This window comes from Daucus carota, chromosome 4 (assembly GCF_001625215.2).
Source record: "Daucus carota subsp. sativus chromosome 4, DH1 v3.0, whole genome shotgun sequence".
Taxonomy (NCBI): domain Eukaryota; kingdom Viridiplantae; phylum Streptophyta; class Magnoliopsida; order Apiales; family Apiaceae; genus Daucus; species Daucus carota.
The window spans coordinates 21,289,581-21,310,843 of record NC_030384.2 but is presented as its reverse complement, the minus strand read 5'-3'; the positions used below and the strand labels follow the sequence as shown (position 1 = coordinate 21,310,843).

General features: G+C 31.8%; 1 protein-coding gene across 1 annotated transcript; it reads right to left on the bottom strand.

Moving 5' to 3' along the window:
- Nucleotides 1-18,934: 18,934 nt before the first annotated feature.
- Nucleotides 18,935-20,785, bottom strand: LOC135152437 (uncharacterized). Its single transcript, XM_064092751.1, has 2 exons — nt 20,325-20,785; nt 18,935-19,258 (listed from the first exon to the last, which is right to left on the bottom strand). Exons 1-2 carry the CDS (start codon nt 20,781-20,783, stop codon nt 19,085-19,087), a joined length of 633 nt encoding a protein of 210 aa, XP_063948821.1. The 5' UTR covers nt 20,784-20,785; the 3' UTR covers nt 18,935-19,084.
- Between the last annotated feature and the right edge of the window lie 478 nt (nt 20,786-21,263).

Here is a 21,263-nt window from a genome sequence, read left to right as displayed (position 1 = left end):
AAGATTCCATATGAAATGCTTGAGTTTGGAGAGTAAAAAAGAGAGAAAATGGGGGTAAGAAAAGAAAGATAATGGTGGAAACGACTACTGGAAAGGAAAGGGGGCAGGGCTTCTTTTTTTTTCTGTGCGTCTAACTTCGACCGTTTTTTCTAGTCGAAATTATATTTCGACCAGAAACAGTCGAAAATATAATTTCGACCAGAAACGGTCGACATTATATTTTCGACCAGAAACCCCTGAAATTTTTTAAAAACCAAAGTGCAGGAAAATTCCCGCCGCATAGATATTTTCGACCGGCTATTATTTTCGACCAAGTCCATGGGCGGGAAAAATCTGGATGGTTACTTTCGACCTCTTAATTTCGACCATATTAAATTTCGACAGCGTACGGTCGAATATATTATTTTCGACCGTTAATGGTCGAAAACAGCCGCTTTTTTTATGGTGAACGTTTCATGTATTGTTCCCTCAAATATATATAGTTGTTCTTGGGATTTATAAAATTGAGTATTAAAAAGTTGAACTAATAAGTTTTTGATTATACATGTGCAAGTCTCTTTCAAAATTTTGAACAAATCTCAATGGTATGTTTAAAGGAAGAATTGATTTTTTTTGAAATATTAATATTTGTAAGTTGAAGACATTGTGTTTGTGGTCCCCTTTACAAAATATTTTTATTTTGAAAATTATCATTATTGTAGTATATATGTGAAATGATGAAAAGGTATTGTTGATTTGACCAAATTTGTAATTAATGTAAAATATAATATATTCTCTCTCTTTGCTTGGAATAAAAGCTATAATAGTCACATATGCAAAATCTTTTAAATTCATCTAATATTTATTATACCGAATTATTGATTCTCTTCTACTTGAAAATCTTAATATTTGTAAGTTAGTGATAAGTTGTATGCATGTGGCCTTATAAATAATTTTTTGAAAAATATTATCACTATTATAAAGGTATTCTTTAGTTGTAAATCTTTTATTTAAAGCCTTTTCTATAGTCTCAGTAATGTGGTTTCACAAAGTCCTTGTAGTTATATTACATATTATAGAATGGGGATAGAGATAGAATGGCAACTTCCCCATCACCAAAACCTACACCCTGAGTCTTGCTAGACCATTATTATTCTTTCACCCTTACGTATGGCATCTCGAATAAAAGGTCCTATTTTAGTAAGGACAAAAAAACATATTTGTAACATCCCACATCGACTCATGAACGGGTTATGTATGATCATCACCTACATGTCATGTTTTCAACCAATTATTTTCTTTGCTTTTATAGAATAAAAATTTTAAAATATTCTTTATAATTTGTGAAGCACTATTCCTATGTTCTAACTAAGAGGTTAAATTATAACCAATGATTTTAACAAACCAACAATGAAATCATTTTATCAGATTATTTTTTTTCAATTTGTATTTTTCATTTTTCATTTTACTAATTATTTCTCAAGAAACTTATAATATTTTACCTCAATATCATAATCATCAACCAAGTTATTGGGAATAAGAAAATTAATTTTAATACACAAAATTTCAGGTATTGTTCCCTCATATATATATAACATGTGTCAGGATTTATAAAATAGTTTAACAAAGTTGAACTCAAAAGTTTTTGATTTATACATGTGCATGAATCTTCAAATTTTTATAAAAATCTCAATAATATTTTTTCAAGGAAGAATTGATTTTTTTTAAATATGAATATTAGAAAGTTGGAGATAATGTGTTTGTTGGCCCGTTTATAAAGGATTCTTTTTAAAAAAAACTATTATTATCATTATTAAATTTTTGAGATGATGAAAAAGTATTGTTGATTTGCCCAAATTTTTAGTTAATTTAAAATATATTGTACTCTCTCTCTCGGCTTAAAATATAAGCTATCAATAGTCACCTATGCAAAATTTGAATAATTGATTCTCTTGTACTATTTGAAATCTTTATATTTGTAAGTTTGTGATGAGTTGGATGCATGTAGCCTTACAAATAGTTTTTGGAAAAAGTATTACCTATTATGAAAAGGTATTATTTACTTGTAAAAAGTTTATTCAAAGCCTTTTCTATAGTCTATATAATGCCGCTCTGAGCCTTCCGGTTATAAAGATACTATAGAATTGACGATAGAGATAGAATGACTTCCTCTCCACCAAAACCGCCAACACCCACTTATGATATTTTGAATCAATTATTTTTGTCTACATTTAAACAATAACAATTTCAATAATTATATATATATTGTGCTTTAGTGAGAACAATCTATACCTCTGCAGAATATTGAGAACAAATAATTGTTCTGTGTAGAACAATGTTCTGTAGATATTTCATATACTAAATGTTGTACTATTCTTTAGTTGAAAAATAGGCTACAATCTCTTAGTGGAACCCTACATAAATACACAAACACATGTAATATAATTATATGAAATTTAGTTGTGAAAAGACAACGATAGCACAATAATGAGGAGTTTAAATATAAACTTTGAAAACACATTAAACTAGAATAAAATATTGAACTTTCTTCCTTTCATTCTAAGAAAATAAGTTTTATAACAATAAACAAGTTTTGAAAAGTCCGGGTCATTAAAATATACGAAATCACACGAGAAGGAGGATGCATAACCCGTTTAAACCTTATAATTTCACATCACAATTATACTCATACTACACAGACCATTCATCTTATTAGAAACAACTATACAAAAAATCAATTAAAGCAAATAATAATATTCAAAAACATATTTCTATATTAATAAAATAGTTCTGAAAATCTGGGATATTACATGGATGTAGCAAGATTTGTCAATGGAGCATGCAAATTAGTTAATGGTAGAACATGAGGAGTGTCAAAGGTCTGATCAAGATACGCCCAACAAACATTATCCCCTGTACCAACAATAATAGGCAATACAATGCTTTCATTATAATTCACAAGAGAGGGTGAGAAAGAAACCTGTTGTTGCATTGTTTCCTGGATCTGAGACGTCGTTGCTTGCTCGCGCCGTCGCTCGAACCTCCGTGACCTTTCCGTTGCTCGATCAAGATAGGATCTCGCTCGGTCCTTCCATCGAAACCTCGATACTCCTGCCTCGATGATCCTCCGTTGTTTCTTGGATTTTGGCCACGTGGCAACTCCTTTTCATAACCGTCTCGCCCTGTATGGGTGGTTCCTGATGCCATTCCGACTTCCTCAGGCCTTCCCTCAAGATCTCTAATTAAGGCTAGCAGATCCACCCTACTGACTCTCCCTCCGTATCTTTCCGCCAAAGAATCAATCGTCCGACTAGCCTCCTCAGAATGTACCACCGTTTGTCCATTATCTTGACGTGGAATCCTTCCACCGTCTATGGTATCTTCCAATCGTCTATCTTCTCCTCCCACCGTTGTCTGGCCACCAGACGCGAACAAGTTACGCGGAGTGATTACATGCATGCCCTCTTCCATCACGGCGACCCGACTGATTTGCCTCTTCAAAGGGTTGCTTCCCAGAACGATGTGTTCTTGGCAAGACAGATTCCATCTGCCCTACTTGCTCTTTTAGTGCCTTATGGTCTCTATCTTGTTTTCTCAGATAATGTAACCCCTTGAGTAGATCGTCGTTACTTATCATAACTGGTGGTGACTGGGCGATGGGTTGTCGTAAAATGACGGGATCTCCTTCTGTTATTACAATTGTCTGCTCTTGGGGAGTGTTCCCGACCATAGTGTTATCGGTCGGTCCGTCCAGTGCCCGTCCTATCGACGTTGCCTGGTCTGGATCTTGGATCAGGTTGTTGACTTCCGCTTGGTGTTGCATCGCCGCGATTAGACATCCTTTCTCCTAGATGCAAAATCTTAAAACCCCTCCTTCTAGCGCCAATTTGATAACGGATAAATCTGGTTTATTAACAAAGATGAGGTTCTCGGCGTGAATCAAGATCTTCTACGGCGTCTGTTTGTTGGAATGTGGGATGGCGATTGGTTTTTTGTTTTGGATGTCGCTGCAATTGTAGGCAAAGGGTTCGAGATTACTAAAGAGACTAGCTTTTAAGAATGATCGATGTCTACAATCTGCCTATATGTACCCCTTTTATAGGGGATCAAGCCGGCACGTAGTTCTTTTCTCCTACGTCATTACCTCTGAGTGACATATTACTTCTCCTCAAATTTAAGTAAAAATCAACGCAAGAAAAATGAGCATCAAAAGAAGATAAATTCTAACATATCTAATATACACCCACACACACACACGAGGGTGTTTGGATGGAAGTGTTATATTTGATTGATTAGAAAAAGAAGGAGATATAAATTTAAGGATACCTGCAAGAATGTAAGTAAGAGATGAATTTTTATTTCAAGTAGTTAATTATATATAACCAATGTGCATTACGAACTTACACACATTTCTATTGCACTGGCATTCAAATTTTATTTACCACAAATTGGGAGGAGAAGCAACAAAAAAGAATTTCTTTGGAATCACATTGTTTTTGAGTTATTAATTTCTTTGCTTATTCTCATTGATATTAATCTTGAGGGGTAAGTTGTTTATAGGAAATAGTAGGCTAGAGGCATTCTCAATTGGTTCATTCAAGAGAATACTTAAAAATAAAGAAATTATATTTTGATCTAGAGTTCAATATCAATAATATAATCTAGTTCAAAACCAAATATATATAAAAATTTATATGTTCCTAAAATCTTAAAATAAAAGGTCTGAACTCTAATTATGTACAATAATTACATCTAAGTGACATATTACTTGTCCTCAAATTTGAGTGAAAATCAACAGGAAAAAAATGAGCATCAAAAGAAATAAAAATTCTAACATATCCAATATATGTATACGAGGGTGTTTAGATGTAAGTGTTATATTTGATTGATTGAAAAAGAACCACATATCCAGTTAAGGATATAATAATATTTGTAAGATATAAGTTTTAATTTGAAGTGCCTAAATATATATAACCTATGTAGATTATGTCCTCACATATTTCTATTGGACCGGGTTTTTAAATTGTATCTACCACAAGTTGGAAGGACGAACAACAAACAAAATTTATTTGTTACCAACTTTATATTGATTTATTAATTTATGTGCTTATTTTGATTGATATTAATCTAGAGTAGCATGTTGATTATATGTAATAGTAGACTATAAACATCCCCCATCTCCTCATTAAAGAGAGTACAAAATAAAGGAGAAATATTGATTTGTTCTCGAGTTCAATATCAATAATAATACTCCCTCTGTGTCTTTTTTCTTTTCCTATTTGCAATGTAGGGTCTGTTCATAACATGAGACAAATTACTAATTTATGTTAAATCTGTAAGACTAAATATAATGGTGAGTGATCTTGTTGGATTCGTATTCACGAGTACTTTAATACTGTGAAATTCTTATATTGAATATCAATAAAAAAACTAAAGATATTAATGATCAAAAGTGTGTATTGGCAAACATGTCAAAGACAAACAGGTAATGTATTAAGAGACGGAGGGAGTATAGTTTAACGGCAAATATAAAAATATGAATTCATATATTCCCTAAAATCCTATAATAAAATATCTTAACTCCCACCTATACACATCATTACCTCTGAGTGACATATTAGTTACGGTCAAATTTGACTAAAAATCAACACAAGAAAAATCAAAATCAATAAAAATAGGTGTGAGAATTTATCATATCCATGATTATTAAGGGGACAATGTGTTCATTCCACATAGTTAATTTGTTCTAATCTTCTATAAAAAAAAATGATCTGTATTGGGAATTGTCACAAAAAATAACCTTCTTAAGAATCTAGGTCGGTGATTCTAGAAAGCACATTGCTTATACTTGGCATTTGCATATTTCAAGTTCTCATGAGCTACTTTATCAATATTTTCCAATCCATCCACAAATCTAATGCTTTTTCATTTATTATAGTCATTTTAGGCAAAGTTATCAAGTCATTTTAGGCAAAGTTATCAAGTCAAGTGAACCCTATGCTAGATTCTTTATGGTCTTCACCCGTTCATACCCCATTCAAGGTTGAAAATAACTCTGTGAACTACTATGATGTACCGAGCATTAGTTTTTTCTTCAAGAAAAAAATAGCTCTAAAGGGGTTTTAATGATAAAAAAGTTCTTCGTGCTTAATATATTAGTAAATTACAAACTATTGACACACTCGTTTGCCACAATATAAACACTTGTAGGGTGTATAAGTAGGAAGAGTCAATACCTAATGCAAGAATGACATAGTTCATGGATTTAACTATGTACCAATGTATCAAAATGGATACCAAGTACACAATACGACATATCCATATAAACATAGTAATACTTAAATTCGAAAAGCATACCAAGAATTAAATGCTGAGAAAGCATATCAAATAAAATCCCAAACACATAGTAACCTTAATAGGAAATGAATTCAAAGTTTGAATGTAAAGTTCCTTCATCAAAATAGAATATTATATCGAAAAACTAAAAGGAAGAACGTCAATACAAAAGCCATCAAAAAGACTAATATAAAAAGTAAACATCAATAGAACCACTATGAGGACGACGGAGATGGATCTTGAAAATCTTCACCGTTTACCAAGGAAACCTGTGAGTTAGATATTTTACATTAGTGCTTACTCAAATATATATATATATATATATATATATATATATATATATATATATATATAGACGAATAGAGAAAAAGGAAGGTCAGATTAACCTATTACGATCGGTAGACTTGTATCAGGCTAAACTGTGTCATTTTACTCCTTTACGGGTATAAATCAAATTTACGATGCCCATGTTAATACAAATATGGGTAATCGTTATAAATTTCAACCTCATTTTTTCTTTATCTTTCGTTTGATATGAAAGAGATATCATCTTTTCATTTTAGCATTACCAGGCCCATGTTAATACAAATATCGGTAATCGTTATATACTCCTTTAATACAAGAATGCAGTTATGATATTAAGAGGGATCAAAATGTCCACTCCTTGTATGCAAATGAAAGCCAAACATGAATAAAATTGGTTCAACCTGATATCGTTATCTACTCCTCTAAATATAAGAATGCATTATGATATTAATAGGGATCAAAATGTACACTCCTTGTATGCAAATGAAAGCCAAAGATGAATAAAACTGGTTCAACCTGATATAAGAATCATCAGGTTAATCTGATATTTCTTTTTCTCATACGAATATATATATGTATATATATATATTTGTATGAACATGAAAAATTGACTATATATGTACCTTCACACATCATGTTCTTTTGTTATGATTAGATTGTTGACATTCGAAGCACCTTTTAGTGTTAGCAGTGGTGTTGGAAGCTTTTCCACTTCTCCATCTTCTTGCATCTTTTCTTTATCAATTTTCTATAAATTATACATCAAAATTTTCATTTTGTCCATATTTTACAAGACAAAAGTTAAATATGTAAGAAATACCTATATGGTACCTTAGTTCCACAAGTCCTTGAATTGTGTCCAGCTTCTAAGCAGAGAGTACACCTGTAAGATCTAACCTTCCTCTTGGGGATATTAGGAGAGCTACATGTAGGCAAACAAATTTCTTATAGCAAATATTTAAGAAATGTAGGGAGCATAGTTCTTTGAAAAAAAATTGTGTGGGCATGGGTACATATTAAAATCTAATTAATATAAATTTACTACTTCAGCAGATCTTTAACAGTTATCCCCGGACTTGAATTGCCACAACGTCCATCATTTCCTCCTTCAATCTGAAAAAGTAGGCATATATCTAGATGTTTTATTTCAAATTCAATGCTATCATTCACAAAATATAATTATAAAGGCATGTGAATTTATTCCTCTAGTACCCTTGAGTAGAAACAACAACAAAAATAGCCCCAATCTTCAGATCTATTAATCTATGGACTAAAAGATTATGATTTGTAGATCAATAAAAGTGGAAATTAAGTTAGCTTATAGATCTACACATATTAGTAATAACCAATTGATTATAAATTACTATTTTATCACCTCCAAATTGCCCACAATAAATGGAAGAATTGATGGATCTATGATTTCCCATGGATTGTAGTTTACGATGCAGATCTCCTTGGAAAACTTACTGTTGTTGAGGTACTTAGAATTTCTCCGAATTCTCATATTGTCAGGTGAGGAATGACACAAAACAAACTAAGGAGATTATGATACAGATGAGGGGTATATACAGCCGGTGAGATCTCATAAATGGGCTGGGCCTTTTATGGTTTCAAAGTTATTTATGAGTTGGGCCTTTTATGATTTTGATTTTATTTATGAGTTGGGCCTTAGATAAGATATTATCCACTAAAATAAAATGATACATATTGCATAGATATTTAAAGTTGGGTAGTTTTATAATCTAGACAAAAAGAAATTAACATATTAATTTGTATCCTCGATACAACAAACACTAACAACCTTTGAAATGATAAAAATTATCAATATATATTATATATTACAATTTATATTTTTCAACTCTATATATTATATAACAATAAATTATAGTATACACATATGTTACCTAAAAATGATAAACGGTAAAAAGTAATTTGTTTATATATAATGACTAAATATTTTTATATATTACAATTTATATTTTTCAACTCTATATATTTTATAACAATAAATTATAGCATACACAATGTTACCTAAAAATGATAAACGGTAAAACAATAACAAATTGTTTATATATAATGACTAAATATTTGAATATTTTTATATATTATAAATCTAATAATAGAGATTTTACACAACGAAGAGAAATAATTTTTGTATGAAAAGTCTTAGGTCACCATAATATCCCTAATTTAGTTCAGCCCATCAACCAACATATATATATATATATATATATATATATATATATATATATATATATATACATATAGAACAAAGTTCCATGTAGTCCACATATTTACTCTAGTACCGTAGACCATGTATGTTCTGCAATTATAAAATGACATAAAAACATTGCAAAATGTGTTATTTTGCAAATCAGTTCTATAAACATTTAAATAGTGAAAAACACATTATTCTGCAAAACATGTTAAGTTTGCAGAACATATTTACATATTACAGAACATATGTGTTCTACTTGTCGAATATAAATGATTTTCAATATTTTTCATGGAATAGTGATACTTATAGAATGTATTTCATAAAATAACAAGTTTCATACATTTTGCAATGTTTTTATGTCATTCTATAGTTGCAGTACATACGTGGTCTACAGTACTACAGTAAATATGTGGACTACATGTAACTTAACTCATATATATATATATATATATATATATATATATATTTATATGTATATATATATAATGACTTGTAATGTATATCTAACTTAAGATTGTATTGATAATCTTAAACACTTTTGATGAAGTGTTAGTTTGTTTGATAAAGTGATAGTTGTAATAGTGTGGCTCATACTTAGCACGAGCTGCTTATTTTAGGTCAGGTCTTACAGAGTGGCTGTATACTCAGAATAATGAGAACAATTGCTCTGTGTAGAACAAATGTTCGGTAGATATTTCATATATTGAATGTTGTATTGTTCTTTAGTTGAAAAATAGGCTAAAATCTCTTAGTGCAACCCTACACAAATACACAAACACATGTAACACAATTCCATTTCAAATATTGTTTCGAATTTTTGAAACATTTTAAAGAGTTACTGTGTTCCTATGTGCTAACTAAGATGTTAAATCGTAATAATGGATTTCAACAAACCAATAACGTGAAAAACACTATTCAAATAATTTTAATAGATTATTTTTTCTCTATTTTTATTATTCAATTTAAATTCTACTAATTATATATTAAAGAAAAAAGAAAATTTTTGGTGAATATCTTAATATATTGTAAACCAAATTCTTCTTAGGGATAAAAAAACTAATTCCAATACAGAGAGACAAAGAGGGAAGAAGACGGAGAGAGGGCGAGAGAGAGATAGAAAGAGGGAAAGACAGAGAGAGGGCGAGAGAGCGAGAGGGGGGGGGGGATAGAGAGAAGGGGGGTATACCTGAAATCGTTGCAAAAATGCCGACAGTGTAAAATCATTGCGAAACCCTAGCTAGTCGCCGTTGCTCACGCAAAGGAGAAAAGGGTGTGTCCAATTTGGGGGAAAATGGGGGAAAATGTGATTATATAACCTTTTATTATGTCGACCGGATACGGTCGAATATATATATATATTCGACTGTATTAAACGGTCAAAAATATATATTTTTGACCGGCTTTCCAGTCGAATTTACCATGCACTCTGTTTTGTTAACTTAGCTACTGGAGTACTTTGTTTCCTGCCGTAGCTACTGGAACAAGTGCTCTGTTCCATAAAAAAATTACCAAAATAATAATTTTTTTATACATAAATATAAAAAATAGTTTAAAAAATAAAATTTTGACATGTAAATTTAATTAAAATATTTATTCTAAAATATCATCACAAAAAGTTAAACTAATACAAATTTGAATAAAAATAATAAATTACATTAATTCTACATCATCATTTTGTTCATCTTCTTCGTCCTCGTTTTCGTGATCTTCTTCGCTCTCATCTTCGTCATCGTTTTCGCCATCGTCTTCAACATTGTAATTCCTTGCGAATTCATTTTCGAACATCCTCAAGTCAATAAAAAAGTTTGAAGGATCACAAATAATTACACTTTCAAAATGTGATGATGAAGCATTTGACACCGTATTTTGAAGTGCATCATCATCGGGTCCTTTTTTCTCTTTAGGTGACGTAGTTCCATCAACTTGCCGGCTCTTTGTTGTTAAAACCGTTTACCATGATGATTTTGTATTTGAAATATTTGGTGCATAATACACTTGATGAGCTTGACTAGCCAACACAAAAATATCTTCAGCGTTTAATTTAGTTTTGACTTGACATCCACTGTAGTGATCCGATGTCTATCTACTTTGACATGTCTTGTAGTATCAAACCAATGTCATTTGAAGACAATTACTTGTTGTCTATTATGATAGCGGAGCTTCAAGACTTCTTTTAGCCTTCCGTAATAATTGTCAAAACTTTCATTGTAAGACGTCCCTACAATATTGAGCAATGACAATTAGTTTCTCATCAATAACAACATTCAAAGAAAACAACAATAATTCAACAATTAGTTTCCTACCAATGACAATTACACCGGAATTTGGTGAAGTGAGCTCATTTTGATTTCTGCAACCGAATTTACAACCATTCACCTTGCATCCCTTGTAAGATTCAACTTTTGAAATCGGACCTCTTATTAAATCTACAAATTTATTATTGAGCTTTTAATCATCTTGTACCCTTTCTTGGAACCATCCTCGAAATTGATCTTTTTGAAATTGTTCCCTTTCGGCATGATTCAAGTTTGGGTGATGTCAATCCAAAAACTTGTTGAATCCACTACACATTTAGCAAATATTAATAAATTGAAAATTGAATATTTTAATAATAATAAATATAGTCTGAAATCATACTGCAAATATTTTTCGACCTCCGGCGAATTGATAAGAACATAGTATGTTATTAGTCTATGTTCGTCATCACTCAATATCCTATCTCCAACTCGTAGAATAGGATCTGTCGGATACGTGTAAACTTCTACCAAATCGGGAACATGAAATGATTGGGGTACCTCATTTCGATGCAAACGATTATGAACCGTTTTGACATCGTCATTGAAATACAATGAGCAAAAGTGTATGCATTCATCCTCGATATAGCGTTCTGCCATTGAGCCCTCGGCTCGAGCTTTGTTTTTCACCTTCAACTTCAAACTGTGCAAATATCTTTCAACAAAATACATCCACCTACCATTAGCCGGACCCCCCCCCCCCCCAACTTACACTCAGTGGCCAAATGAAGTGGCAAATCCTCAATTGGATCGAAAAATCCTGGAATAAATATTGTTTCAAGTTTCCACATAATTCTCAATATATCTTTCTCCATTTTTACCAAATCTGTGTATTTCAAAGTAGATGAGCACAAATCCTGGAAGAAGTTGCACAACTCGATAATAGGATCAGCTATGTATCTTGGGAGTAAGTCATGACAAACGATCGGCAATAACTTTTGACTGAAAACATGACAGTCATGTGATTTCATCCCACGATTACAATTCTTTTTCCAATTCAAACATCTAGATAAATTTGATGCATACCCATCTGGAAGTTTCAACATGTCAATCCATTTGAACAACTTATTTAGTTGTTCACAACTCACGATGTACACGTAATTCTTGACAATCATATCTCGATTTTAAGTTATCTTTTGACTTCTGCTTATCATCAAGAATCGTGTAGAATATGTTGTCAAAAACATTTTTCTCCGTGTGCATGATATCAATGTTATGACGTAGACTAAGGGTCTCTCAATACGGGAGCTCAAAAAATGGAGAATAGTGAGTCCAATTATGTGTCACACCATAGTCCTTCGCTTTTCTCTTGGATGACTTTCCTGGAGGGGGGAATTGTATTTGCTCACACATGGTCTTCGCAATTATTCCTGAATGACGACATGTGCATTCCAAACCTCATACTTCTTCTTAATGGATCATCCGGTTCCAAAAAATATCTAGAAGTGCCATAAAAGGTAACTTTGCCACCATACTTAAGTTGTTTGGCTTTTACCTCTCTCATGCAAACTGGACATGACAACTTCCCCTTAGTTGACCACCCGCTAAGCATGGCAAGTGCTGGAAAGTTGCTAATTGTCCACATCAATGCTGCCCTCATCAATAAGTTGGAACGTGAGAACCTATCGTAGTTTTCCACCCCATTCTGCCATAAATCTTTCAATTCATCAATCAATGGTCTAAGATAAACATGAAAATCTTTTGTCGGATCCTTAGGCCCGGGAATAAGAAGAGGCATAAACATGTACGGAGCCTTCGTGCACATAGATGGGGGAAGGTTGTAAACAACAACTGCCACAGGCCATACGGTATAATCTCTCGCATGTGCATCATGAAAAGGATCAAATCCATTAGTGGAAAGGCCGAGTCTCACATTTCGAATCTCTTTTTGAAAATTTTGGAAACCGACGATCAAATTGTTTCCACTCATGTCTATCCGCCGGGTGACTTAATTCACCTTCAACCACGTTTCTATCATGATGCTATCTCATACATTTCGCAGTCTTTCCAGCCATGAATAAATGTTGCAGTCTCGGGGTGAGAGGAAATAACACAAGACCTTCCGTGGGATCTTTTTTTGGTTAAGATCTTTTGGTTCTTTGTATCGACTTTCATTGCATATATCACAACGCGTCTTCTCGCTATTTTCCTTGTAAAGTAACATACAACCATTCTCACAATCATCAATCTTTTCATATCCCAAATTCAATCCTTTAAGCATATTTTTCACAGCATAATAGGTTTGGGGCAGTTTATGATTGTGAGGCAAGACTGATCCAATGAGCTTAAGCAATTCATCAAAGCCATTGTTACTACAGTTATGCTTTTTCTTGAAATGAATTAACTCGTTCATGAACTCAAAGGTTGTATAGTTGACATTACTTGGATAAATTGGTTCCGAAGCACTGTGCAGCATTTTACAAAATTCTTTTGTCGCTGGATTCGGTTCATTATCCATATTCTCACGATACATATTTGCCTCCCCAATATCCCTTAACATATCATTGGCGTCATAATACATATCATTATCCCCATCACCAACATTTCTAGTACTCATCCTGATATTTTCTTCCGGCATTTTCTCCCCATGTGCAGTCCATATGGTATACCATTGCATTATACCATACCGATACAAATCAAGTTTAACGGCAATAGGAGTCTTGTAAAGCTTATTTTTACAATTTCCACACGGGCGCCTAATAAGCCCATCCTCTCCACCGTGAAGATTTTCACAAGAAAACTTAATAAAATTATCAACACCATTTTTAAAAACCAAAGTGCGAGAAAATTCCCGCCGCATAGATATTTTCGACCGGCTATTATTTTCGACCAAGTCCATGGGCGGGAAAAATCTGGAGGGTTATTTTCGACCCGTTAATTTCGACCATATTTAATTTCGACAGCGTACGGTCGAATATATTATTTTCGACCGTTAACGGTCAAAAATAACTAAAAAATTTTGATTATACATGTGCAAGAATAAAAATCTCAATAATATTTTTTGAAGGAAGAATTGATTTTTTGAAATATCAATATTTGTAAGTTGAAGACATTGTGCTTGTTGGCGACATTGTGCTTGTTGGCCCCTTTACAAAATATTTTTATTTTGAAAATTATTATTATTGTTGTATATATCTGAGATGATTAAAAAGCATTGTTAATTTGCCCAAATTTGTAATTAAAGTAAAACATAATATATTCTCTTTCTTTTCTTGGAATATAAGCTATAAAAGTCACATATGCAAAATCTTTTAAATTCATCAAATATTTATTATACCTAATTTTCACTCTCTCTCTCTCTCTCTTTGCTTGAAATATAAGCTACAAATAGTGATCACCTATGAAAATTTTGAATAATTGATTCTCTTATACTATTTGAAATCTTTATATTTGTAAGTTTGTGATGAGTTGGATGCATTTAGCCTTACAAATAATTTTCGGAAAAAGTATTACCAATTATGAAAAGGTATTATTATGTTGTAAAAAGTTTATTCAAATCCTTTTCTATAGTCTATATAATGCGGTTGTGAGTCTTCCAATTATACAGATACTATAGAATTGGGGATAGAGATAGAATGGCTTCCTCTCCACCAAAACCAACACCCTCAGTCTTGTTAGATGACTATCATTCTTTCACCCTCACATCCATGGCATCTCAAATAAAAGGTCCCCCTCTAGTAAGGAAGAAAAAATATATCACACTGTATAATATATGGAAGAACCACCACAACCGTGAACAAGATGGCAACAGGGTACAAGATTCTCAATACAATAAGAAGAAGCGCCCCAAGAGGAAGACGAGGTCTTTAAAAGATCTATATGAATCCACAGCAGAAGTAATTGTTCTTGATTAGAATTATATAGGTGAAGTCATACGTCTTCTTACTCATGAATGTGTTATGTATGATCTTCACCCGCTTATGATGTTTTGAACTAATTATTTTTGAACAATAACAATTTCAATCATTATATATATATATATATATATATATATATATATATATATATATATATATATATATATATATATATATATATATATATCTTTTGTTCTTTAGTGAGAACATTCTATACCTCTACAGAATATTGAGAAGTGTAGAACAAATGTTGTGTAGATGTTTCATACATTGAATGTTGTACTGTTCTTTAGTTGAAAAATAGGCTCAAATCCCTTAACAGTTTCAATAGTTACCGTGTTCCTATGTGCTAACTAAGATGTTAAATCATAATCACGGATTTCAAAAAACCAATAAGGTGAAGAACACTATTCAAATAATTTTAATAGATTTTTTTTGTCCATTTTTAATATTCATTTTAAATTATACTAATTATTTCTTAAGGAAAGAAGAAAATTTTTGGTGAATATCTTAGTAGTAAACCAATTTATTCTTGCGGATAGAAAACTAATTCCAATACATAAAAAGTTTCATGTATTGTTCCCTCAAATATATATATTTGTTCTTGAGATTTATAAAATTGAGGATTAAAAAGTTGAACCAAAAAGTTTTTGATTATACATGTGCAAGTCTCTTTCAAAATTTTGAAAAAATCTCAATGATATGTTTTGAAGGAAGCATTGATTTTTTTGAAATATTAATATTTGTAAGTTGAAGACATTGTGTTTGTGGGCCCCTTTACAAAATATTTTCATTTTGAAAATTATAATTATTGTAGTATATATGTTAAAGGATGAAAAAGTGTTGTTGATTTGACCAAATTTGTAATTGATATAAAATATAATATATTCTCTCTCGTTGCTTGGAATAAAAGCCATAACAGTCACATATGCAAAATCTTTTAAATTCATCTAATATTTATTATACTGAATTATTGATTCTCTTGTACTTGAAAATCTTAATATTTGTACGTTAGTGATGAGTTGTATGCACGTGGCCTTATAAATAATTTTTTGAAAAATATTAATAATATTATAAAGGTATTCTTTAGTTGTAAATTTTTTATTTAAAGCCTATTCTATAGTCTCCTTAATGTGGTTGCACAAAGTCCTTGTAGTTATATTACATATTATAGAATGGGGATAGAGATAGAATGGCTTCTTCCCCATCACCAAAACCTACACCCTTTATCATTCCACATGGACAAAGAAATATATTTGTAACATCCCACATGGATTTGGTGAATAGTATATGGGCCTTGATAATGTATTACCAATTTGGGCCAAGGTATGCATATTAAAATTATTGGGTTCTCATGAACTGTTTATGTATGATCTTCACCTACTTGTGATATTTTCAATCAATTATTTTCTCTACATTTATAGAATAAAAATTTTCAAATATTTTTTAGAATTTGTGAAGCACTGTTCCTATGTGCTAACTAAGAGGTTAAATTATAACTTATGATTTCAACAAACCAACCAGGTGACAAACAATATTGAAATAATTTTATCAGATTACTTTTTTTCAATTTGTATTTTTCATTTTTCATTTTACTAATTATTTCTTAAGAAACTTAAAATATTTTACCTCAATATCTTAATCGTAAACCAAGTTGTTGTTGGGAATAAAAAAATTAATTTCATTACAGAAAATTTCAGGAATTGTTCCCTCAAATATATATAACATGTGTCAAGATTTATAAAATAGTTCAACAAAATTGAACTCAAAAGTTTTTGAGTTATACATGTGCATGAATCTTCAAATTTTTATAAAAATCTCAATGATATTTTTTCAAGGAAGAACTGATTTTTTGAAAGATGAATATTAGAAAGTTGGAGACAATGTGTTTGTTGGCCGGTTTACAAAAGATTCTTTTTTTAAAAAAATATTTTTTATTATTACTATTAAATTTTTGAGATGATGAAAAAGTATTGGTGATTTGCCCAAATTTTTAGTTAATATAAAATATATTGTATTTTCACTGTCTCTCTCTCTCTCTTTGCTTGAAATATAAGCTACAAATAGTGATCACCTATGAAAATTTTGAATAATTGATTCTCTTATACTATTTGAAATCTTTATATTTGTAAGTTTGTGATGAGTTGGATGCATTTAGCCTTACAAATAATTTTTGGAAAAAGTATTACCAATTATGAAAAGGTATTATTATGTTGTAAAAAGTTTATTCAAAGCCTTTTCTATAGTCTATATAATGCGGTTGTGAGTCTTCCAATTATACAGATACTATAGAATTGGGGATAGAGATAGAATGGCTTCCTCTCCACCAAAACCAACACCCTCAGTCTTGTTAGATGACTATCATTCTTTCACCCTCACATCCATGGCATCTCAAATAAAAGGTCCCCCTCTAGTAAGGAAGAAAAAATATATCACACTGTATAATATATGGAAGAACCACCACAACCGTGAACAAGATGGCAACAGGGTACAAGATTCTCAATACAATAAGAAGAAGCGCCCCAAGAGGAAGACGAGGTCTTTAAAAGATCTATATGAATCCACAGCAGAAGTAATTGCTCTTGATTAGAATTATATAGGTGAAGTCATAGGTCTTCTTAATCATGAATGTGTTATGTATGATCTTCACCCGCTTATGATGTTTTGAACTAATTATTTTGTCTACATTTAAACAATAACAATTTCAATCATTATATATATATATATATATATATATATATATATATATATATATCTTTTGTTCTTTAGTGAGAACATTCTATACCTCTACAGAATATTGAGAAGTGTAGAACAAATGTTCTGTAGATGTTTCATACTTTGAATGTTGTACTGTTCTTTAGTTGAAAAATAGGCTAAAATCCCTTAACAGTTTCAATAGTTATGGTGTTCCTATGTGCTAACTAAGATGTTAAATCATAATCACGGATTTCAAAAAACCAATAAGGTGAAGAACACTATTCAAATAATTTTAATAGATTTTTTTTTGTCCATTTTTAATATTCATTTTAAATTATACTAATTATTTCCTAAGGAAAGAAGAAAATTTTTGGTGAATATCTTAATAGTAAACCAATTTATTCTTGCGGATAGAAAACTAATTCCAATACATAAAAAGTTTCATGTATTGTTCCGTCAAATATATATATTTGTTCTTGAGATTTATAAAATTGAGGATTAAAAAGTTGAACCAAAAAGTTTTTTGATTATACTCACTACAAGAAATTCGACTAAAAGTGACCGTAGTGTTGCAGTCGCTTTAATGCTAAAAATGACCGCTCACGGTCGTTCCAAGGATAAAAATGACCGGAAATCTTCAGTCGTTTTTAAGGCCGTCACAAATAGTAAAACGGTGACAAATATAACCAAACGTGACCAATAAGAGTCACTCTAAGCTAACAAAAAAGCAATCAAAACTAGTCCAAAATGACCATCTCCGGTCACAAAAAAATGACCATCTCCGGTCGCAACTTTTGTGACCACTTGTGGTCAATTCTATCAGATACATGTATAACTGCTGCCAGTCACAAGGGGGTATTTAGATGAGACTAAAGTTAGTTGTTTCTGGCAATTAACAATCTGACGAGCTCCAGTCACATATGTTGTGACCCTGTACAGTCAAATCTAGACACTATATAAGACCAAAATCAGTCGTACTGGCAGTCACTTCCACATGAATATCAACCAATTCGGGTCACAATTAACTACGTCCAATCAAATTTGTAAATATGCATGATGACTGATTTTGGTCACATAGATTCACTTTGAAATGACCAAAACTGGTCAAAATATTATTCTACATCTCCAAAATCAGTCACATTTTATTTATGGTCTACCTTCACGGAACTCAAATTATTTGTATAGAATTGCAATAATTTAATAACAACGGAAATAATTTATAGTAACAGAGAATTTGAACACCAAAAGCAAAAGTAGTTCAACATTAAGCCAAAATATCCTTCTAATACATAAAGAGACTAGAGTACTTGGTAAAATTCACATAAGGATTACTAGACTTCACAAAAGCATAACTTCTAATTCCACGTAGGGATAGACTACTAAAAAGTTCACATAAACTAAGGGCTGAGTTGAGTGTTGTTGAAGCTGCCATCTTCATCACTATAATGTCCATCCATGTTTCCTCCGTCATCATCCATATCTCCTGCTTCATCATCCATGTTCTGCCCATTCTCATTTCCTTCATCATCTTCCATATCATGTCCATTTTCAGTTCCATCCTCCTGGGTATCCTATATATGAATCAAAATTAAAGGTCATTTTATTCGAGATAAATGAGCAAAAATAAAAAACTTGTGCAAAAATTTGTAAAAACATAGTAGAACTAGGGATTGGTTTGGGTCAGTCTGGGTAAACAGAATGTATTATCACTCGGCTTTAAACTGTTGAAATTGTACCATGTTGAAATAATATATATCACATATAAATATAGAAGCTCAAATCAGTACAATCACAAGATAGTAGTCTTTGGTCCAATAAAAGATTATAGAAGTCGAGTACAATTCAGGAACGCTATACAACTATTTTTTCAATATTTCTCTTTTTTTTTTCCGAAGAACCAAATATAATATAACTAACTACTGGAACCATTAGAATTAAGACAAACATATTAGCTAACGTGAAAATTTGTATGCCATCTGATCATGACAGAGTAATTTATAGGCACTGGGGTGTGTCGACTGCTACAAAAGCCTAAATTCAATATCCAAAAACGTAGTTCTAAAGATGCTTTTTTCAGGTATACACCAAAAAGAGTTTCACTCTGGTGCAACACAGTTTCCATATTTGACAGACTAAACAAGATCATGCACATCTACTAAACAGACCACAAGCATTATTAACAACAATTCAGAACAAAGCCTGCTACAGGCCTACACAGCTACACCTATTTCCTTCTAGTTTGTGTAATTTAAGATTATAAACAGACCACAAAGTATCATGCCTTGTAGCTCAAACAATCAAAACTTGGATTACAAAATCATAACAAGATTGAGACTATATATAACAAGTTTCAGACATTGGCACACTAGTTTCGGACTTATTAAAATTATGATAAAAACTCTTGATAGACAAAGACACGACAGCAAAATAATATCTCTTCTTTAGCTCTTTGCAACCAACGCTTTAAACTGTTGAAACTGTACCATGTTGAAATAATATATATCACATATAAATATACTGGATACAAATCATTAAGCAAATAACTGTCTTTATAGTAACCTTATAACAAGCTACTAGTTGCAAGCTACAGAGCGTGAATATATCAGAACACAAGTTATTTAATGGGTCTTTAATTACCTCAATGATGACCTTTTTGAATCTCTCGAATTGAGAACAAGCCAAACTTGCTGCAACCTTGATATATTGGTCCCATAATAGCCTCTGAACAGGATCATCCTTGATTGGATATGCACCATCAGCCAATTTTTTTAACTCATCATCGAGGCGGGATCGTGGGATCTCATTCATCCCATCCATGGTCTGGACCATATCAGTCACCTCATTTAGTGCTCTACCCATCATATCATATGCATGGTTTGGTATACGGGCCGGAGTGGACAAGGTGGTCCATTTGGCTGCCTCCTCACGCCCTAGAACATCTTGAACAGTCTTGTTTGGGTTCATAAATATCTTTCCTTTGTTCAACTTACGAGCTCGTAGAGAAATTAATATATTTCTCTTTCTGCAGGTGGCAGGAGATGGAGGTGGCTCATCTGGATCAGTTTGAGAAGCAAATTCCTCCGCAGCACGCTCCATTGCCTCCTGCAAGTTATAAAGATAATTCCATGTATGACCTAGGAACAGTACTGTTGCAGTACAGTATTATTACTAGTTAGAATCCAGGGAAGTGTTAGCAAGTAAGCAAGGATTCTTTCATTTATATATGGTCTATAAATACATGCGTGAGTCTGTATTCTCAAATTATGTATTGAAATATGATAATGGATTAATCTTTTCCAACACACTCTCTCACTCTCTGGTCTCTAACTAACTATATCTCTCTAAATTGCTATCTTCTCCGGCAAGTTTCTGTCTCTTCTCTGTCTAAACTCTACATTTATGTTATAATTCTCTATTTCTGCCTCTATTTCTGCCTCTATTTCTCCTTTATCTCTCTGCTATTCTGTTGTTTCTGCTTAAGTTTGCATCAGTATATACAGAAAAGTACAAAAACACATACGGAGCTCAGTCAAGATCATCATATCCTGACAATATATAATCAAGTGCCTACTCAGT